Source organism: Budorcas taxicolor, chromosome 18 (assembly GCF_023091745.1).
Source record: "Budorcas taxicolor isolate Tak-1 chromosome 18, Takin1.1, whole genome shotgun sequence".
In the NCBI taxonomy this organism is placed as follows: domain Eukaryota; kingdom Metazoa; phylum Chordata; class Mammalia; order Artiodactyla; family Bovidae; genus Budorcas; species Budorcas taxicolor.
In genome coordinates this window covers 58,397,702-58,412,684 of record NC_068927.1, presented here as the reverse complement: position 1 = coordinate 58,412,684, position 14,983 = coordinate 58,397,702, and the positions used below count along the sequence as shown (strand labels likewise).

At 41.5% G+C, this 14,983-nt stretch overlaps 1 protein-coding gene across 1 annotated transcript in view; it reads right to left on the bottom strand.

The window, feature by feature from the left end:
* LOC128064008 (zinc finger protein 345-like) overlaps nt 1-14,983 on the bottom strand; it is a 53,424-nt gene that overhangs the window by 23,605 nt on the left and 14,836 nt on the right. Inside the window, exons 3-5 of the mRNA XM_052656830.1 lie at nt 11,887-12,013; nt 10,785-10,880; nt 6,212-7,117 (exon numbers count right to left, since the gene is read on the bottom strand). Coding sequence (XP_052512790.1) covers nt 6,212-7,117; nt 10,785-10,880; nt 11,887-12,013 — 1,129 coding nt within the window. The remainder of the gene's footprint in view (nt 1-6,211; nt 7,118-10,784; nt 10,881-11,886; nt 12,014-14,983) is intronic.

Sequence of the window (14,983 nt, the reverse complement as noted above, 5' to 3'; positions counted from 1 at the left end):
CTCAGATATGCAGATGACACCACCCTTATGGCAGAAAGTGAAGAGGGGCTAAAAAGCCTCTTGCTGAAAGTGAAAGAGGAGAGTGAAAAGTTGGCTTAAAGCTCAACATTCAGAAAACGAAGATCATGGCATCCGGTCCCATCACTTCATGGGAAATAGATGGGGAAACAGTGGAAACAGTGTCAGACTTCATTTTTCTAGCCTCCAAAATCACTGCACATGGTGACTGCAGCCATGAAATTAAAAGACGCATACTCCTTGGAAGAAAAGTTATGAGCAACCTAGATAGCATATTCAAAAGCAGAGACATTACTTTGCCGACTACAGTCCATCTAGTCAAGGCTATGGTTTTTCCTGTGGTCATGTATGGATGTGAGAGATGGACTGTGAAGAAGGCTGAGCGCCGAAGAATTGATGCTTTTGAACTGTGGTGTTGGAGAAGACTCTTGACAGTCCCTTAGACTGAAAGGAGATCCAACCAGTCCATTCTGAAGGAGATCAGCCCTGGGATTTCTTTGGAAGGAATGATGCTAAAGCTGAAACTCCAGTACTTTGGCCACCTCATGCGAAGAGCTGACTCATTGGAAAAGACTCTGATGCTGGGAGGAATTGGGGGCAGGAGGAAAAGGGGATGACCGAGGATGAGATGGCTGGATGGCATCACTGACTCGATGGGCGTGAGTCTGAGTGAACTCCAGGAGTTGGTGATGGACAGGGAGGCCTGGCATGCTGTGATTCATGGGGTCGCAAAGAGTCGGACACGACTGAGTGTCTGAACTGAACTAAACTGATGCTCTAGCGCATTTCTAACCTAAAGAAAACAGGATGACATATGATCCACAAAGCCACTTGGGCTTCCCTGGTGGCTCAGATGGTAAAGCATCTGTCTGCAATGCAGGTGACCTGGATTCAATCCCTAGGTTGGGAAGATCCCCTGGAGAAGGGAATGGCAACCTACTCCAGTATTCTTGCCTGGGGAATCTTATGGAGAGAGGAACCTGGCAGGCTATAGTCCATGGGGTGACAAAGAGTGGGATGTGACTGAGTGACTATGATTCATTCATTTATCTGGGAGAAAAATTATTAAATGTGATCAACAGAGGCATATTTAGTTTTGAGGGTTTTCCCTGTGTTGCACAGGATAAATATCAAACAAAGCAGGAATATTTTTAAACAACACATTATGATTCAAGAGTTCTAGGGTGGGGCCACAGTTTTTCATCTTGAACAAGCTTAGTTTTAACTAAATGTCTGGTTGATAAATGGCCAGTGTGAATAACGCGGAGATAAAAGAGCCATGGCATCCAGTCCCATCACTTCAGGGCAAATAGATGGGGGAACAATGGAAACAGTGAGAGACTTGATTGTTTTGGGCTCCCAAGTCACTGCAGATGGTGACTGCAGCCATGAAATAAAAAGACGATTGCTCCTTGGAAGAAAAACTATGACCAACTTAGACAACATATTAAAAAGCAGAGACATTATTTTGCCGACAAAGTTCCATCTAGTCAAAGCTATGGTTTTCCACTAGTCGTGTATGGATGTGAGAGTTGGAGTATAAAGAAAACTGAGCACCATAGAATTGATGGTTTTGAACTGTGGTGTTGGAGAAGACTCTTGAGAGTCCCTTGAACTGCAAGAAGATCCAACCAGTCCATCCTAAAGGAAATCAGTCCTGAATATTCATTGGAAGGACTGATGCTGAAGCTGAAACTCCAATACTTTGGCCACCTGATGCAAGGAACTGACTCATTGGAAAAGAGCCTGATGCTGGGAAAGGTCGAAGGCAGGAGGAGAAGGGGACAACAAAGGTTGAGATGGTGGGATGGTGTCATGGACTCAATGGATGCATGGTTGAGTAAGCTCTGGGAGTTGGTGACTGTCAGATGTGCTGCAGTCCATGGGGTCGCAAAGAGTTGGACACAACCGAGCGACTGAACTGAACTGAGAAGAACCAGGTATGAACTCATAGTTATTATTGAACTTTATGTGCTTCACAGATTTTACAGGTTTAATAGATTAGTAAGCAGAGAAAACAATCCTTTTGACCATTTCTGAACTATATAACTTTCTAACAGTTTTTTACTTTGTAATCTTGAATGAGCCACATAAATAATTTTAGATTAAACAATATTGCTGTTCAAAATTGTTTGGAATATTCGATCAAATATTCAGAAATGTAGAGGTCGGGATTTACTTCAATGGATCTGAGCTCGATTTTATGTAAAAAGAATTAAGTCAACACAGAGACGTGACTGAGCGACTGAGTTGAACTGAACGCAGAGACCACTCTAATGGGTGTTTTACCAGTTGAGGGAACTGGCAAAAATATCAAAAACGGAAAAAATGTCATATACTGTTAATATTTTCATGCACATAAACATATACTAGTTGGGAGAAAAATTATTCATGTTTATAATCAGGAATACATTTCTGTGCTTAAATCTTATAATTTATTTGTGGCACTATTCTGTACTTTTTGAATACACTAGGGTGCAAAAACACATAATGACAAAAATTAGAGCTCTTGGTTCTGAATCTTTTATTCCTTTGAAAATCTCTATCATTTGTGTTGCATTATATTTTAGATATAACAGTTAAAGATTCATAAGTAATAGCATTCTTGTAAATATTGTAGAAAATACAAAGATGTGATAAGAATTCTGTCTGGAAAATGAGTGCGGAGTATACTACCAATGGAAATGATCAGACCTGGGCTTGAGTGATGAAAAACTCCATTCCCAAAATGTAAGAACCTTACTAAACACAGGTGAGTGTTCATTTTCCAAAGCAAAGGGAACTAAGAAGGCGAAGTTTGCTACATTAATTTTGGCAGCTTATAAACATCCCTCACTAAATCTTTCAAAAATCCTTATGAAAGTCAAAACGCAGGAACATCACAGTTCACAATATCACAATATCGCAGAAGCACCTGAACCAGGGAACGTGAGGTGTAGTGGGATAAATGTTAGCAGTGATCTGAATCTTGAAAAAGATCAGTTTTATACAAAATTCACTTCTTATACAACTTCCATGTTCTGTATCCTAAGACTGCACTTAAGAGTGAATCCTTCCTACCAATATAGAGAAAGGTCTCTCATACTTTTCTTCTTCTATTCGCCAAACTTCCTGTGGAATTCTGGACCACTGAGTAATTCTATTCATGAGGATAATTTCTCAATCCTGTTCTAAATGTCTCAAGTTGCATATATATGTAAATTGATCCCTAATTTCCCCTACTTCTCTAAGGTCCCAAGACTGAACCACATGCCAATGAGAATCTCAGAACCTATGCCTCCCTATGTTGATCTCTCACAAAGGGAATATTTTCACCAGTTGAATGTCACTCATTCAGGTTGAGAACTCATCATGCTCTAAAGAAAGCCAGGATACAGCAAGGGAGACAAGGTTCTGGGACACAAGGGAGAAGTGATCTAAAGAGCCGGTCCTCACTATTTTAAGAAAAGGAAAAAATAAGAAGTTGATAACCAACTCCCCAGGCAGAAAAATTAGAAGCAGAGAACTAAAGCTTTGCAGGTTCCCTCCGTTCAAGCATTTTAGGCGGCAAAGCAGACATAGCCCCAGACCCAGGACAGAACTGTCATTTCCTCCTCTTCTTCCTCCTGCTCTGTCTTCTCTGAGGATGTTATGCAGCAAACACATCTCTGCATATTGAAAATATACCTACAAAGGCATCTGCACAGCTCTTTAACCTGCAACTACTTCACCTACAGACAGGACTTGAAAAGCTGAAAAGACCCACCTCTCCTGTCCTGTCTCAGGAGAGATTCAGGAACAATTACTTCCTACCTGGAGACCAGCCTTTCAACTTATTTCTTGATTGTTCTCTCCTCAGAGAGAGCTCCTAACCCTCTGCTCACACAGATGTGAGCTGACTGACTTCCCTGGTCCAAATCCAGCTAGACCATCCCTGCAGCCTCTCCTCAGACTGAAGCCAGGCCTCAATTCTCACAGATGGACCAGGAGCCACGTCCTTAACCCAGGCCTCCCCTAAGAGTCCCCTGGAGCACTTCCTACACACCACACTGATGCTCCCACAGGACCAAGGGAGAACTCGGTGGGGAGGTTATCGCTTAACACTGGTCAGGTGATCTTGATTGGAAACCAGGTTGAAACCACTTACAAGGTTCTTTCTGAACCATTTCAGTGAATATGAACCCCTCGAGGTCAGGTCCCCACTCTAAGAAGTTATAAATCTGCAGGTCTGAAGAGGGGCCATGAAATGAGTCTTCAGCAAGTTCCCTGTTTATTTTGATGCTTCTCCCCCAAGACCCACACTCAGGAGCCCTGAGCTTCAGCCCTCACACTCAGCACACCTGAGACCTCTCAGGAGAGGAGGTTCTAGGGCAGGAATTTCTTAGGTCAAGGGTAGGACCAAGCAGAGAAAGCTCCAGTACTTGGGGTTCAGGCCTTTATAAGAGACCTTAGGTGAAGGGCTGTGGGCTCCCCAGGCTGAGTGTGGATGGGTCCATTCAAACCAAGAGGAGCAGGAATCTGGTGAGCTCTGAGGGTGTCACTGAAGGGGGGCCTGTGCAGTAGACCCTGGGGTTCAGCGAGACTGCTGCTCTCAAGGTGGGTGGTCATCTAGTGCAGGTGTTCCCAGGACTGGCTGGTGTGAGTTCAAGGACCTCCAGGCTGCTTGCTCCCCAGACAGATGCTGAGGCAGCAACAGCACGGAGTAGTTCAGGTAAAGTCTCAAGAATACTCTGTATGATCGTTCTTAGAACCATCACAATGTCCCAGCAGTTACAGACAGGGAGGAAAAGTACAATGGAGAAATGATGTGAAATATCCAATTAGTTGAGATTTAAAGGCAGGATGGAAACTAATTGTTACAGATATCATCCCTCTGTGCTAACAAAGAGTTTGTTAGGAATTTTCCCTTCCACCTTAAAGCGGTAGGATGACACTTCATTACACACCAACTTCATCACAAGAAACCATCCAGTTTTATTAAAATGTGATATCACACAGTCAGAATAAAACCTTTTCCAACCCGCTGTGTAACTGAATAAAATACAGATTACAAGCATAAACACCGATATTCATTCCTCTGATACAATGATCTGAGAACTGTGATTCCTATGGTTACAAAATGGAGGTTAATCGTTTATGAAACAAAACATACACTAATTACATGACTTTTCTGGGAGGAGTTTCCATACATTTCTAGGGGATCAGAGATGTCTTTATTTGAAACATGTCAACTAATATTCATGACTTCTGTTGATATTATAAAGATACATCAAGATTTCAGTGAAATGTCATTGTATTTTACTTAAAAAGCAAGTGACATAACTATTGAAAATGTACATCTTACTTTAATATGTGGAATTACTCCCTGAACGCTTACCTCTTGGTGACCTATAGGAATGTTTGACATGAATGACTAACACCTCCATTTAGATGTACAAGTTACATTACTGTGTCCTTAATCTTCTAATGGAGAATAAATATAAATGTTTTCTCCCTAGGATAGGAGGCCTTGTCTCATCTTTGAGACAGCAACTATCAAAAACATAACTTTGCATACACACTAGAAATGAAGCATAGCAGCATGGAGTAATGTGAGAGTTGAATCACATTTATTTTGGTTTTCAAATAATCACAAATCATGTCAATATAAACCAAGACATATTGCTAATAATTGTACGTTTCTAAATACCAACCTTCATCTTGTGATCCATAATAACATATCAATTTTCTATCTGTTTTAACTATGGATTACTATCTACAATACTTCTCCTGAAGAGGAATTTCAAAAAACAGGATTGATGAAATGCTTTCTATTGTGCAGGCTTCCCTGATAGCTCAGTTGGTAAAGAATCTGCCTCCCACCCCAGTATTCCAGCCTGGAGAATTCCATGGACACAGTCCATCGGGTTGCAAAGAGCTGGATACGACTGAGCAACTTTCACTTTTTCTAGTGTGCAACTTCTGGTATTTATTTAGATTTAATTTTTATTAAATACTTTTCTACATTTTCTTTATGTCGTTCCTTGTCTTTCTTAAATAAATGGTCTCGTATTTTCTGAAGTGTATGTTTAGGACAAACCTCTTCCATCACTTATTACTAGGGTTTCTCTCTAGAACGTGCTCTCTGATGTCTAGTAAGGTGAGAGCTCTGATTAAAGCCTTTGGCACTGTCCTTACATTTGTAAGGTTTTTCCTCCAGTATGAATTCTCTGATGTTGAGTAAGATGTGAGTGCTTGATGAAGGCTTTTCCACATTCTTTACATTTGTAAGGTTTCTCTCCAGTATGAATTCGCTGGTGTTGAGTAAGAGTTGACTGGTCCCTGAAGGCTTTTTCACATTCTTTACATTTATAAGGTTTTTCTCCAGTATGAATTCTCTGATGGTAAGTAAGACCTGAGTTCTTAACAAAGTCTTTGCCACAATCCTTACATTTATAAGGCTTCTCCCCAGTATGAATTCGCTGGTGTTCTGTAAGAGTTGAGTTCTGTCTAAAGGAGTTCCCACATTCTGTACATTTATAAGGTTTCTCTCCAGTATGAATTCTCTGATGGTAAGTAAGACTTGAGCACTGGTTAAATTCTTTGCCACAATCCTTACATTTATAAGGCTTCTCCCCAGTATGAATTCTCTGGTGTTGAGTAAGATGTGACTTCTGAGTAAAGGCTTTGCCACACTTTGTACATTTATAATGCTTCTCCCCAGTGTGAATTCGCTGGTGTTGAATAAGACTTGAGTGGTGACTGAAGGCTTTTCCGCATTTTTTACATTTATAAGGCTTCTCTCCAGTGTGAATTCTCTGATGGCAAGTAAGCCCTGAGCACCGGTTAAATTCTTTGCCACAATCCTTACATTTATAAGGCTTCTCCCCAGTATGAATTCTCTGGTGTTCAGTAAGATGTGCCTTCTGATTAAAGGCTTTGCCACACTTTGTACACTTATAATGCTTCTCCCCAGTGTGAATTCGCTGATGTTGACTAAGGTTTGAGTGAGACACAAATGCTTTTCCACATTCTTTACATTCATAAGGTTTCTTGCCAGTGTGGACTTGCTGATCTTGACTAAGCTCTGAATTCTGATTAAAGGTGTTGCCACACTCTGTACATTTGAAAGGTTTCCATCCTGAATGAATTTTCCTGTGTCTACTTAGACTGGATGAGTTAGTAAAGGCTTTCTCACATTGCTTACACTTATAACTTTTCTGCAGATTCTGAATACTCTGCTGTTGAGTGAGATTTGAAGGCTGATTAGAGACATGACCATATTCACAAATGTAAGTCTTCTCTCCAGTATGTGTATTCTCATTTAGTGGAAAACCTGATGTTTGATAAAAGATGTTCCTCCATGTACTATTTTCAGAATCTTTTTCTGAAGATTGAGGTCCCTGATGTTTCATAGGGTGAGAGTCTTGTGCAGCTTTACACCCAGTTTCATTGCATGAATGGCTTCTCACTCCATCATAAATATTCTTGAAATCATTGGGGGTAGAGCTCTTACTTAAGGCCTGACTCGTGTTATTACACGTGAGAAGTTGTTCCGTATTAACCGTATCATGATGTGTATTGAACAATGATGGTGGGATTAACTCTCTTCCATTATTATCAACATTACACATTTTGGAACAGACAGAAACTGTCTGTTGGTGGAAGAATAATGACCCCTTGCTCACAGATCCCTCAAACTGATTATATTGTGAGTTTTCCCCATCATTTTTAACTTTCTGGTTTTCAGACATGCTTGAATGTATGTGTAATCGAAGCCTGTGTTCAGAGCGGTTTGCATGAGTATTTGCAGTAGAGACTGGATGACTTTCCCGATTTTCCACATTTCCCTTCAGAGAATGTGTATGTTTCAAAAACTGATTTAAGCCTTTGCTTGAAGAGATACACTTCTCTGCAGATGTTGATAACTGAAATGGGTGTTTTCTGCAGTTTGACTCACATTGCTCACTTCTTTGGGCAGTAATGTCCACATTGTGTGAAACTGTCTCAGTTTTTTTCTGTCCATATAAACATCTTCTAGGTCTTTCACATACCCCCGTATGTTCCTGGTCTTTCATTAAATGTTCGTTTCCAAGGTGAGCTCTTTCACATATTCCTAGGTTTGCTTTTTGGATTAAATTTTCTAATCTTGGATTCTTTGACATCAAACCACGGGTGTTGTGAGAAGACACAGCTGAAAGATACCAAATGAAAGTTTTCTTATATACTATTCTTATCTACTGGGGCTGGTTTGAGCTCAGCTGGGACAGAAAGGGAGCCTCATTCTCTGTGGGAAGAGAACACGGCAACAGTCTTGGCAGCAGGACAGAGTGAGACCTGTACACAGGGTACTGACCCCTGTCCTGCCCACCCAGCCTGAGAGGGTATCCGCTGCTGCAGACAAAGGCTGGGTGCTGAAATGTGGGGTCTGGAGAGCATAGCCAGGCAGAGGACTGCTGTGGACTGTGAGGAGACATCCTGAGGGGACAGGGGTGAGGGAGGAGCTCTATAAACAAGAATGCTTGTGGAGGAAGCCTGAACCACCAGAGAGCAGAGCGCCATTGTTGAGTGATGCCCAAAGGGAAGACCCACCATTGCAGCCCCTCTTCCCCTGTGCTGGCCCCTCCTCCCCCAGCACTAGGAAGGGCCACCACCCGGGTGGGCTCTATTGAGCTCCAGCCACAGTCTCCCGCCATGTACCTCCTCCACAATCAGCAGACTCCTGTGCTCTGGGGCAGCCTCTGGAGCAGACACCTGTGGGTGGCCCACACACAGAGAAGGAGCTGAAAGCTCAGCTGAGCCCCAGGTTTAAGGAAGAAAACCTGAAGTATCTCCTCATGGTTGCATAAACCATGCTTTTATACCTGCAACTGGCTTTGTCATCTCAGCCCCTAGAGCATCTGAATGGACAACCAGGGCTCCCCCAGTCATGGAAGGTGTAGCTTTAGCAGCTGTAGACTTTGTGGGGATGTATACTAGGGGGTGGGGCCAGGCCAGAGTCCGAGCTGCCCCCATAGCGCCGCAGCAGGTCCAGCTCCATGAGTACAATTCTGGGATCTTAGTTCATTGGATCTGTGCTGGTGTTCCAGTGAAAACAACATCTGAGAGACACCAGAGCCATGTGCCAGCATGCCCATGATTGAAGGGGGGCCAAGAGCAGTGCCAACATGGGGTCACGTGAGACTCACACAGTGCATGAGCACACCCAAGGTGAACATCCCCAGAGGAGCAATCCTTAGTGGCTTCTCTCCCAGTGGGTGTCCTCCAATCCTACCTGCCTTGACCGCAGATCAGAATCACAGTGACGAAACGGATCTGGGGGCTCTTCTCCACCAACCAGGGAGCAGACCCCACCCCTGACAGGGCAGTGACAACCACAGAGCCACGGGGAAGCTCCCCTCAATATCCAGGGGAGGCTCGCGTCACAATAACAGCAACCAAATCCCAAATCAAGGGGATAAGGATACAAGCCTGGGGACCAACCTCACCCTCTAGGGGGAAGACAACAGAGCAAGAGGAGCTAGGATCCTGCAGCCTGCAGAACAGACCACAAACCCAGAAAGTGTGACAAAATGAGAGGACAAAGAAGTATGGTGTAGAGGAAGGAGCAAGACAAAAAGCTACAAGAACCACTAAATAAAGACGAGACAGGCAGTCTAATGCTTACTCTTCGAACTAACTCATCTTAAATGCAGATGCCACTAGGTGCCCTCTAATTCTTTCACCCACTTTTTATTTTAGCGTGTTCTATATATTTCAATATAAAAATCATAAATGATACTGACATAGGTCTAATCAGAAAGCAAGGACATGTAGGACAATGTCTGAGGAAGCTGATAACAAGATTAATTAAATAAAGAAGCAGTTCTTGAGAAATTAAGAAATGAGACTGAAAATATGGTGTGAACACTATCAATGCTCTGTGGAGATCTAATTGGGAAGGAAATCTTAAAAAGAGTAGATATCTATACGTAAGATGGATTCTCTTTGCTGTACAACATTGTAAACCAGTTATACTCCAATAAAAATGTTTTAAAAAGATTATATTATCTAAACATTGTAATAGTTTGAAACCATTAAAAATGTTGGAAAATGTTTTAAGCTCTTATGCCAATTTATTTGAAAATTTTTTGAGTTAATTGAATATATTCAAGTCTTTTAGCATTGAGGCATTGGGGCAAATACACTTAACATTTCATATGAGTTCATAGGAAGAAAACAGAAACTTTGAAGTAACCCTGAGATTGGCATTCTTTCTCTTTGGGGAGGTTTTGGTTTATGCAGTGAAGAAATTACTTGAATTTAAAATTTACAAGATCCTATTTGAAGCTTCCAGTGTTTTAGAAATTATAACTCAGAAAAACAAAAAACAAAAAACCTCTGTCCCCAGTATTCCTAGCACTTTGGCAGTATGTCTACAATTCCACTCACACACTGCCATCTAGAGGTAGAAATTTTAATAGGAGCGTCTTAGAGTTTTTCAGAAATGTGCAGTTTTCCTAGGACCCCCACCCCAACCCAAGAAATGGAATAGTAATCGATTCATGCAGGTTGTTACAGGCCAAGAAAAGGATTTCAGTTCTCACTGTGACTGAGAAAAGTAATCACTGGAGATGAATTCAGGAATGATTTAAAGGGACAGAATGGGGCAGGTGATATCCGCCTATGACAGCAACAGAAAGAAACCCAGACTTCTCCAAAATCATTTCCATTGAAGCAGATCTTCCCAAACCACATGACAAAGGATGAATTGCTCACTAATCCTTGGACCCGTCATTGACTCATCGGCTCCATTCACTAACACCTACCTGTGTATAGAGCTGGCATCTCCAGTCTCCTTACATCCCAGGGAGTCTTCATCTGCTCCAGAAAGGTGACCAGGTCTGGCTTAGAGACCACAAGACCTGCTATCAGGAAAAGGAATATTTGTTTTGCTAGAGATTCATCAGTTTCCAATCTCATATGTATTCAAGTGAGAAGAGAAGGCACATGTGCTAAGTCGCTCCAGTCATGTCTGACTCTTTGCCACCCTGTGGACTGTAGCCCGCCAGGCTCCTCTGTCTATGGGAGTGTCCAGGCAAAAATACTGAGTGGGTTGTCATGTCCTCCTCCAGGAGTTCTTCCCAACCCAGGGGTCAAACCCACTTTTTTTATGTCTCCTGCATTGGCAGGCAGGTTCTTTACCACGAGTGCCACCTGGGAAGTCCAGAGAAGGCATGGTAGAATGTTAATAGAGCCTAGAACTAAAATATTTGGGGACACAATTTCCTAAGCTGTATGAACATTCTCTGGTGGCTCAGCTGGTAAAGAAGCCACCTGCACTGTGGGAGACCTGTGTTTGATGCCTGGGTTGGGAAGATCCTCTGGAGAAGGGAACGGCTACCCACTCCAGTATTCTGCCCTGGAGAACTCCATGGACTATTCCATAGGGTCACAAAGAGTCAGACATGACTGGAATCTTGCTCATTACATTATTAACATTCTAGAGAAGGCATGGTTGAATGTGAATATAGCCTAGAAAATTATATCCCCAAATACTTTATCGAAGCACTTTTATAAGTAACAAATACTTAAAGAAAAAATCTGAGATTCTAGTCAAGTACTACTAGGTCCAAAGTAAGTAAGTAGGAGAAATCTGATTTATAAAGGAGAGTGGCACCCTTTTATACCACAGAACCTACAGAATTACCACTAACCTAGAAGAAGGAGGCAGATTCCATCAAGGAAAAGTTAGAATCATAATGAATCATCATGAAGTCTTCTTTCTCAACTCATAAATATCCATTTTCCCATAGAAAGCAGGGATCTGAAACTATTAAAAGGAGCAGAAGATTCTAGGAGACATTCTAGAAATACAGGAACCAAAACCCAGTGGGTACATAAAGGATTCTGGAAGGCAGTTATCCTCACCCAAGGAGGCCAGGTTCCTGTAGTTCTCTAACATCACGTCCCTGTACAATTCTCGCTGACCGAGGTCCAGGCATTCCCACTCCTCTTGAGTGAAGTCTATGGCCACATCCTGGAATGTCAGCCGTCCCTGAAATACAAAGTACAGGTGCCATGTGGTCATGGGAAGACTTCCTAATGTGACCCAAGAGGAAACCAGCAAGAGAAATGGTTTTGATTTAGGAGAATGTCTGGTGTTACACAGGAATATAATTTTTACACAGTAGTATCTTCTACCACATTTTTAACCCCAAGAAAAGAGGATGAGATACGATCCATCAACCACTACAGAAATTATTCTGACTTGGAAGATAAATTATAATCAGATCAACACTGGCATATTTATTTTTGAGTGTTGTACTCAGTTGACAGACAATAAACTATGAAAAGAAACAGGAAATATTTTTTCAAAGCACTTCCTGATCCAAATGTTCTGGAGTGGGCTCAATGTGCCACATTTTTCACAAGCTTATTTGAACTAGTAATGTTGAAAGTTCTGTTCCATGAGTGACAATGTGTGAACAGCAACGAAGTAGAATAGTAAGCAAAGAATTCATATTTAACTTTGAACTTTAAGTGCTTAATAGATTTTAGAGTTCAGATAGGATAGTAACCTTGGCGACAAGAATCATTTTAATGATCTGGTATATACTACTTTTTTTTCTGACAGTTTTCAGAGTCTTGAATGTATAACAGAAATAATTTAAAATCAATAATGTTGCTGTAGCATCTTTTGGCAAATATTTTAACAAACATTCTTTAAATGACAGCTTAAGGGACGGGGGAGCCTGGTGGGTTGCCGTCTATGGGGTCGCACAGAGTCAGACACAACTGGAGCGACTTAGCAGCAGCAGCAACTTTTACTTCAGTTTGTGACTCTAGACTTTAATCAAACCCAGACAAATGCACAGAGCTAACTCTAATGAAAGTTTATAGAAATTTCTGTATTTGTAAATAATACTAAAAACAAGAAAAGTGTTAGTCACTCAGTCGTGTGCAACCCCAGGGACTGTAGCCTGCCAGGCTTCTCTGTCCACAGGATTCTCAAGGCACGAATACTGGAGTGGGTAGCTATTCCCTGCTTCAGGGAATCTTCAAAAAAGAAAAAGAAAAAATCAATCAAATGATGTTAACATGTTCATGCCTACAGACATACACTAAAATGGGACTGTATACTTATTAAGAGAAAAATGGTCATGTCAATAAAATCAAGATAATTTTTAACTGACTGAAAATGTACATAAATATTTGAGGATGATATTGTTAGGTAGGTAGAATCGGGAAAAGGAGTCCAAAATGGCGGTGGCTTAAAGACAAGGAAGGTCCAAGGACCAGAGTGAAGACTTCAGGTAGAACAAACAGCACTCCTGGCTAAGCCTAATTTGCATAGGGCAGGCCCAGGTGGAGGAAAAAACATATAAAAGGAGGAGCCAAAACCTTTTCTCTTTTTCTCTCCCGTGTCTATGCTCTTTTTCTCTTTCTCCCTCCGCCATGAGCTCCTCCAATTTCCTCTCTTCAAGTCTTTGGGTTGGCATGCCCTCACGCATTGAGGATGGATTCTCCTGCTATCTTCTAAATAAAATAGAGCTGTAACACTGATTTGACTAAGAGCTATAACACAGTTTGTCCAAGACCCGAGAGCTGTGATGCACCGAGGGCTTTAATGTCTGTAGCTCCAAATCTTTGTTGTGACGAGACAAAGAACCGAGGAACATACACTCGTGTGATAATATTATTTTAATTTTTTAAAATAGACTAGGGTGCAGACATACACAGTGATTAAAAAAATAGACAGCTCTGGTTCTGAATTTTTTAATTTCCTGAAAAATCTACCATTCGCATGGAACTGTATTTTAAAATTTAGCACAGTTGAACATAGATTAGCAGTAATATGATTCTTGTAAACATTTTGGAAAATACAGAAATGTGATGAGACTCTATCTGTGATGTGAGCATGGAGTGTACTGGAAATGATCAGACCTGGGCTTGAGTGATGAAAATCCCCACTCCCAAATCCCAGCATCTCTACTAAACACACAGGAGTGTTGTCAACTACATATCGGCATTTGCCAAGAGCATTGCCAGTGATTAAACAAGACCTTTTAGAATTAACGCCCAAAAAAGATGTCCTCTTCATTATAGGGGAGTGGAATGCAAAAGTAGGAAGTCAAGAAACACCTGCAGTAACAGGCAAATCTGGCCTTGGAAAGCAGAATGAAGCAGGGCAAAGACTAATAGAGTTTTGCCAAGAAAATGCACTGGTCAGAGCAAACACCCTCTTCCAACAACCCAAGAGAAGACTACACATGAACATCATCAGATGGTCAACACCGAAATCAGATTGATTATATTCTATGCAGTCAAAGATGGAGAAGCTGTATACAATCAATAAAAACGAGACCAGGATCTTACTGTGCCTCAGAGAATGAACTCCTTATTACCAAATTCAGACTTAAATTGAAGAAAGTAGGGGAAACCGCTAGACCATTCAGGTATGACCTAAATCAAATCCTTTATGATTTTACAGTGGAAGTGAGAAATAGATTTAAGGGCCTAGATCTGATAGATAGAGTGCCTGATGAACTATGGGATGAGGTTTGTGACATTGTACAGGAGACAGGGATCAAGACCATCCCCATGGAAAACAAATGCAAAAAAGCAAAATGGCTGTCTGGGGAGGCCTTACAAATAGCTGTGAAAAGAGAAGTGAAAAGCAAAGGAGAAAAGGAAAGACATAAGCATCTGAATGCAGAGTTCCAAAGAATAGCAAGAAGAGATAAGAAAGCCTTCTTCAGTGATCAATGCAAAGAAATAGAGGGAAACAACAGAATGGGAAAGACTAGAGATCTCTTCAAGAAAAGGAGAGATACCAAGGGAACATTTCATGCAAAGATGGGCCCGATAAAACAGAGAAATGGTATCACCTAACAGAAGCAGAAGATATTAAGAAGAGATGGCAAGAATACACAGAAGTGTACAAAAAAGATCTTCACGACCCAGATAATCATGATGGTGTGATCACTCACCTAGAGCCAGACATCCTGGAATGTGAAGTCAAGTG